This window comes from Choloepus didactylus, chromosome 6, assembly GCF_015220235.1.
Source record: "Choloepus didactylus isolate mChoDid1 chromosome 6, mChoDid1.pri, whole genome shotgun sequence".
NCBI lineage: Eukaryota > Metazoa > Chordata > Mammalia > Pilosa > Megalonychidae > Choloepus > Choloepus didactylus.
This window is the reverse complement of record NC_051312.1, coordinates 120,793,316-120,801,068: the sequence shown is the minus strand read 5'-3', so window position 1 is coordinate 120,801,068 and position 7,753 is coordinate 120,793,316. Positions and strand designations below refer to the sequence as shown.

The following is a 7,753-nucleotide window of genomic DNA, read 5'->3' as shown; positions in this document are numbered from 1 at the left end:
ATTCTGTCCATCTGAGATGTGATAGGCTGAATTTTGGCCCCCATAATCTTGACCCCATAATCTTGACCCCCTAGTGTTACAGCTGTGAATATGTTGCATTAAATACTAAAAGGGACTTTTGGGTATAATTAAGTTCACTAATAAATTGTCCTGAAAATGGGGAGACCATACTGGATTATCTGAGTGGGCCTAATGTAATCACATGAGCCCTTAAAAGCAGGGATCTTTCTCTTTATGAAAGCAGAAGAGATGCAACAGAAGGAAAAGTCAGAGAGAGTCCAAGCACGAGAAGGACTTGATGCACTGTTGCTGGTTCTAAGATGTAAGTGTCCTCATGCAAGGACCAGAGAGGGATCTCTAGAAAGTAGAAGCCATTTCCAGCTGATAGCCAGCAAGGGAGTGGAGATGTCAGTCCTACAACTGTAAGTAACTATATTCAGCCAGCAAACCAGATGAGCTTAGAAGTGGATTATTCCCCACATCTTCTGTGAAGAATGAAGCCTTACAGATACCTTGATTTAGTCTGGTAAGACTTGTTTCCAACTTTTAACCTACAGAACTATGAGATAATAAACTTCTGTTGGTTGAAACCACTTGATTTGTGGTAATTTGTTACAGCAGCCATAGGAAAATAAGCAGAAACATATTAGGACTTCTTATTCCAAACTTTGAATATCTTAATTTCTCTAATATTTTCCATCTCCTCATCTCTCTGCTTTTATTCTTATTGATATCTTAATGGGACTCCAATGAGTCTAACTAGGGAAAATTTCATCCAAAATGTTTATTTATATTTCTGCCCATAGCCAAGTGCCACATCAGATTCAAGACCGTTCAGAGTCAGTACCCCTCAAGAGCTTTGGCTTAGAGTGAGTCCCAAATTAAGCATTCCCACCTGGCTTAGATTTCACGATTCAATATCCCCTAGCAGTTCCACTCTAGGAATTGGCCTCAGAAAGGCCCCCACACCTCTTGACTGCCTGCCAAACCAGACAAGCTCCCTGCTGCTCTTCCCTGTCTCCCCACTTTGCAGACTTCCACCTCTTTAACTCCAAATTTTAGACGTTCCCTCTCTGTCCCGACCCCATTCCCTGACCCCATTCCCTGACCACTCATCCCCAGCCCCTGCCCTTTATGAAATCAGTAACTGCTCATAGTGTGTGAAGTATTAACAGCTGGAGCTTGAGGAGCATGAAGGTGTTCTAGAGAATCCAATCATTCCCAATTACAGATACAGATGCTCAGACAGTGATTTTAAACAGAGGTAATATATTGATTCTGCCTTGAAATATCATAAATATAGAGCAACACAATTCTTATCCTTGGAGATTTCGATGCAGTATTCCTGGAATAGCTTAATATTTTTAAAAAGTTTTATTAGCATGGGCAGTAGTGATCAACTACCTATGTATAGCTTTCTCGGGGAGATACAATGTGAACATTGTACTCTAGAATCAGCATTGATTCACAATTATCACACTCACGCTTGCTGTCAAAATTTTTCTTAATTGGCATCCAATCTCTCAAAAATTTTTCTCACTGCTTTCATAAAAAGCCCTTGATTCAGACAAAAGTCTTTCTTTATGTTTCTTCCCTTGTTCACACAACACCTGCCTCTTGATTTTGTTCCTAGGTTATTCTCTGTCTGGATTTTCCTTATCTCTTGCCTCTGCTCTGTGCAGACACAAAATCACTGTCTTTGGAGTTAGGTAATCAAATTGATTCACTCTTTGGCCCTGAATATAAATCTGATTCCCTCTATGACCTTGGGCAAGAGACCTATTTTTTGAAGCCTCAATTTCCTCATTGCAAAGCTGGGAAGAGTCCTTTCCCAGTGTTGCTGGCAGGTTAAACAGCCTATCAAAGTATCTATATGAGGGTGAGCTATCAGCCAATCATTAACCTCCCTCTTCCCACTACTTACCCAAAACCTTCACTCTGCAGATCCCAGGAGCACATCCTGCCACCTGTGAGAAATCTTCCTGTCTACTCCAGACCATATTTAATTCCCCCTGTTCTGATATCTTACAGCACTTTTAGTCTATGTTCTCCCATATTGTGGTACAATTTTTCCTATGCTTACGCACCAAATTATTTGAAGTCTTTGAGAGTAGAGTTTTAGTCCTATCTTATCTGCTGATGTTCTTCATATTTCCCGGCACATCTACCAGGATGAAGTGCAAGCAGCTCCTCACACGAAACACAGTATAGAGTAAGGAGGCACCTTGTTCCTGGCAAGTCTTCCAACCACAGATACTTAATCTTTCTTATTCATGAGAAGTGAATAAGAAGACTAAGTAAGTCTGACATAGACTTTTATCTTGTCTGACAGAGAGAGGCATTATGAAAAGACAATGAAATAAGACATGAAGAATTTACAAGCACTTTATGAAGAAATGTAAGGTGTTATCACTATAGCTGGTATAATAGCAATCACATCCTTTATTGCCAAGCAATGTTTTTATACATATTATTCTATTTAATTGTCACAACAGACTTGATAGCAGGAATGATACACATGAAGAAACTGGATAGATGACCAAACTCAGGCTCAGACGGGTTAACTAACTCATTTGACATCAAACAACAGATAATGTACCCATGAATCAAAGGCTATTAAACACCAAAGCCAGGAAAAGGATAGGGTTTCTAGAGAAGGGAAAATATAACATTTTGCATTTGATTACTGATCTCACTAAGCTGCATTCATTAGATATACTCTAGACTGTCCATGTCTAAAAATAGAAAAATGATAGGTAGAAAACTGGGTCCCTTCTAAGAGTCACAAATGGCACAGGTAGAATTAGCATCTGGGAACCTTCTGCTTCCTATGTTACATCTATTCTCCACACTCACACTATTATCATAATCACAAATCTGAAATATCAGTGGAAAATCACATTCCAGAAATCTGACATGGGCCTGGGTCTCAAGTAATTTATCCTTGAAAACACTACTTGTTATTTATCCCATTATTCATTTATTTTATGAACACTACATCTGAACCAAAATTATATTCTGAATCCAAGTACTTATCCAATAAGGGTTGTGGATAATTCCAACTGTAGCCATTTTATGAGTTCCACCCCCTTCTTGGAGTCTTACCAGATTTACAAATGCCTGTGTGGACTCCAATAAAATAAGAAACGAAAATCTTATCCTTTCCATTTGAACATCATAATCACTAACATTTTCTTTTCTTTTCTTTTCTTTTCTTTTCTTTTCTTTTCTTTTCTTTTTGAAAAGGAAAAGAGGGTTTATTTATGCTGGCGGGAAGACAGGAGAAGCTTTCACAAATCTGCCTCCCAGAAATGTTTCTTCAATTGTTTTTTTTTTATTTTTTTATAGGTTTTTTTTATTTTTTTACTTTTTTTTAAATTGAGATTGTTCACATACCATACAATTATCCAAAGATCCAATGTGTACAATCAATTGCCCACAAATTGGGCATGATATGTGTCTTTATCACTATAATGTAAGTTCCATTAGGATAGGGATTTTGTTTCCTTAGCAGCTAAAATATGCCTGACACGTAGAATTTGTCCTCAGTAAATTCTTATGTTAAATATTGCATTGAATGAACTGGGATTGTTACATGGACACCCATCATAATGTTTACTAACTGCTCCCTATAGGCCCCGCAATAGTTTAAGCATTTATTTATATTGATTCCTTTAATCCTCACAATAACACAAGGTAGCAATTATCAAATCCATTTTGAAGATGGGGAATCGAGGCATAGTTAAGTTCTTTGCCTAAGATCAGACAGTTAATGTTAATTCAACCATTCTGACTTCAGAGTCTGCACTTTTAGGCTGTGTGCTACAGTGTCCCTTAAAAAGGAGCCATCTGAAGAAGAAGAGCTCTATAAGAAAAGGTTTGACTCTGGTAAAAAAAAAAAAAAAAAAAAAAAAAAAAAAAAAACCTTAGGTTCCAAAAAACAAAACTGCTTCCTGGGGATATATACCATTACTATGAGTGGAGGCAGCCCAGAGGTCTATTTAGGGCACAATGGAAAGGAGTCAAGAGGTCTTAGTACTTGATTTAGTGTCAAAACAGTCCTATGGTCTGATTTGACTTTCTATTTAAACTTTGTTGAATTCAAGATTCTTTATGTTATGTATTCAGCTATGAATGAGCATGCATTCTTTCACCTTTCTCTCTCCTTCCATCCTTTCTTCATCCATCCTTCCTCCCTTCCTTCCTTCCTTCCTCTCTTCCTTTACTTTTCTTCTTTCCTTTTTTTTTGTTTTTTTCTTATTTTTAAATTTTTTATTTACTTTTTTGTTATTCTTTCCTTTTCTTTCTTTCTTATTCTTACTCCTCACTCCCCAAGAAATGGTGAAGCAAATTTATTGCTGCAATCAAGAATTAAAAACTTCTTGGGAAACGATAATAATTAGAAACTTCCAAGGAAATACTTAGATATTCATACACATAGATGCAGTCATTTATTCTTAACCTGTGCACCACCCTGCTTAAAGAGAAAGGGCAACTCTGCTTCCTGTTCCAATCGCATACCTAGGGCAGGGTGAAGAAACATGGCTGGTGAGTCTTTTCCAGTCTAACAGGATGAAGCACTTTGGGAAAGGGCTGCCTTTCTCGTTAGGCTTGTTGAAAGCTGTCTGAGCAGCCTTGAGGTGAAGGGGGAGTGAGATGAATGAGGTAGGGTGGGAAGGAGATCAGTCAGCCTTTCACAGCTTTTTGGAATGAAAAGGTAAGAGCCAGGAAGAATCTGGGGCTCTATTGGTATCTTGCTAATGTTTTGCAAGTCTTTACTTGATTCTACAAGTTATGAGTCAACTGAGAATGCAGAATACGCACAGGATGGATACCAGCAGCTGTTGTTCCCAAAGGATTCAGCCTTTCATACCTCTTCAGAGTTCAAGGAGCTGAGGTGAGTCAAAACAGATTGACCTCTGATTTTCTGATTCAGGAGAATCAGAAAGCAGGAGAATCATGAAAGCAAGTCTCCCAGGCCACTTGGGTCACTCAGGAGCATTTCTGGGTAATGCTAGGAAAAAGGAGCTATATGGAGTGGACACCTCAAAAGTATTCAGCCATTTTTTTTGGTTTTGATCTGGAGGATGGAATAAAAAATAAGCAACATGAGATGGCTGCTGATTTATTAAAAACAGATGTTCACTATAGATGTCAGTTAGCTTACACCAGAGCAGACTTTTTCTCTCCTAAGGATGTCTCTGTCTCTGAAGTATTCAGCCATTCCTCAAGACTACTGAACCCTGGGGAATGGAAAGTTTGGTTGAGAAAGAGTAAAAAAAGATTGAGTGGAAAATCTGGCTGTGTTTAATTAATTGAGGAATCTTTGTGCTTCAAGTAGAAAGAAACCTGAGTCAGAAGAGCCAGCTGTTTATCAACTCAGTAGGCAGCAGTACAATAAATACCTTGCTGGATGATCTATTAGAGGATGGAGTAATACACCTGGAAGAGATATACAAAGTGAGAGATGAAAATGCTACAGTCACGGATAAGGCTCAAGTCTTGACTGACCTTGTTATTGGGAAACGGTGCCATGCTTTTGGGAAATTTATCCAGCATCTCTGTCAAGAAGACCCTGAAATTGCATTGAAGATGGGGCTGAAGTAAAGTCAAGTCTAATGAGCTAGCCTAAATTTCAAGTATCCCTTGTATCTTGAGCTAAATATCTGTTATTTTTCATTTGTCATGAGGGTTTAGAAGAAGCTTCCTATCTTTTCTGCCTCTGGCACCATTCCTATATCCATGGCCCTGGTGCATGCCTTCTTGTCTCTTCTCTTCTGTGCCCTTATACTGTTTTGCTCAGTTCCTTATGTTGAGTTCAGCACATCTCCAGTCCTCAGTGTGTAGAGTTAATTTATTATGGTTCATGGGAACAATCTAAATGGTTTCATCCCAAATCCTTCCCTGACCCTGGGGAGCAATTTAAAGAGTCACCCCCTTCTGGAGCCCTGTTGCCCATGTATTTATTAGAAGAGAAGACATAAGTCCTTTTTCTACCTACCATCCCACTATTACCCCATCTCCACATTAATGTGCTTTTCAGAATAGATAGTGGTGGTATAATTGTCAGAAAACATATTGAGTATGTACATTAAATTGTTGCATTAAATGTTACGTTTGGGTTAAATTACACATGAATTTATTTTCTAGTCAACCCCTTCACTTCTTCTTTTGTATTATACTGCCCACTTCCATGGTGTCAGGCTGTGGATGGTTCTCTGAGACCTACGTCTTCTTCCTCCCATCTCCTGAGGGTCAAGTTCCAGGCTCTGGTGTCTGAACTGGCAAGTTTTTATAACCTTTATCCCTCCACAGAGTAAAGACAGAAGCTCTGGTGGACTCCCAGCTCTGTTGCACTTCCCAAAGTAACTTCAGAGACAGAGACATTCTTAGGAGAGAAAGTCTGCTCTGGTGTAAGCTAACTGACATCTATAGTGAACATCTGTTTTTAATAAATCACCAGCCATCTCATGTTGCTTATTTTTTATTCCATCCTCCAGATCAAAACCAAAGGTAATCCATCGAAAACAATGAAGATCTTGGATGATCATAATGTAATTAAGACAATCCTATTTCTTCCCTTTACTTTGTGTGCAGTTTCCCTGCAATTGTATAGCCAGCATACAGCCCACTTTGATAATTTTAGCACCCAGGTGCTAAATGGGAATGAAATGATGCCCTCCCTTACTCAGAGTCTTCAATAGCATTGCCTCTTTATAATGCTCACAACCTTGTGCAAGTTTTCAGAGCCAGGTCTATGACAGTTAGCCAATGTGATGAACAAACCTTCCTTTTTGAGAGAGCACTAGAGGAAACTAATGGGCAGATACTCCATTACCAGAAATCAGGCTTCTTCAAAACATGCTCATGAAAGGACTTACAGTACATATATAGCTTTTCAAGTCCAAATGGGCAGGGTTGGACAAGGTATGGCTTGCCGTCTGAGGAGTGAAGGTTTGTTGAGATGGTACTGCCTGATGCCAGCCCATGGCTCACCACCCTTCAGAGCAGGGAAATGACCATTCGTTTTGCCTGTGTTATCTTTCACTCATATGTATAGTAATAAATAGTGAAGTATTATCTTCTAGGAACCATAGGAGTGTTTCTAATTTGTTACCTCATGCCAAATCTTAAAATTTCTGGAATAGGTTGTAGCAAGATATTGGGTGGCAGGAACTAAGACCAAAATACTTACTGAATTTTTCAGGTTTGGCTCCTTTGATGAACTCTTTGTAAAGCTAAAATAAACTTAGTGTGATTCATTTTCTTTTTGAATTTGTCAATCAAATTGTGGGGGAAGATTTTTGTGGAAGTGCAAAGACACCAAACAGAGTAAGGATTGCCAATGCTCTCCTCCATAGAGAAGGTGTGTGCCACTGATAGGAAGTTTGTATTTGTCTGTGAGGTGCCAGAGATTGAGGTCAGGGCTCCATTTTCACATGTCATTAGATGGTTCCTTTGAGGAAACCCTCTTCTTTGGGAGAATCACAATTTGAGAATGGTTTACAGTGTATTTGGTCATCAAGAGCACAAATTTGAAATCAAGACACATCTATCTTACAAACTCTAGGATCATTTGGATAATTCCTTACCCCTCTGAGGACCAGTTTCCTCATACATAAAAGTGAATTAATAACACTATCAACATAGAGTCCTGCAGAAAACTAAATGGGATTGCAAAGAGCTAATCAACATGCTTGCCACTGAGTGAACAATCATTTTTACCACAAATATAATTATTTTACTGCCTTCT

The 7,753-nt window shown here is 38.7% G+C and overlaps 1 protein-coding gene across 1 annotated transcript; it reads left to right on the top strand.

Annotated features, from left to right (window-relative positions):
- Positions 1-249: 249 nt before the first annotated feature.
- On the top strand, positions 250-5,607 carry LOC119537284 (caspase recruitment domain-containing protein 18-like). Its single transcript, XM_037839791.1, has 2 exons — positions 250-322; positions 5,339-5,607. Exons 1-2 carry the CDS (start codon positions 250-252, stop codon positions 5,605-5,607), a joined length of 342 nt encoding a protein of 113 aa, XP_037695719.1.
- The last annotated feature ends 2,146 nt before the right edge of the window (positions 5,608-7,753 follow it).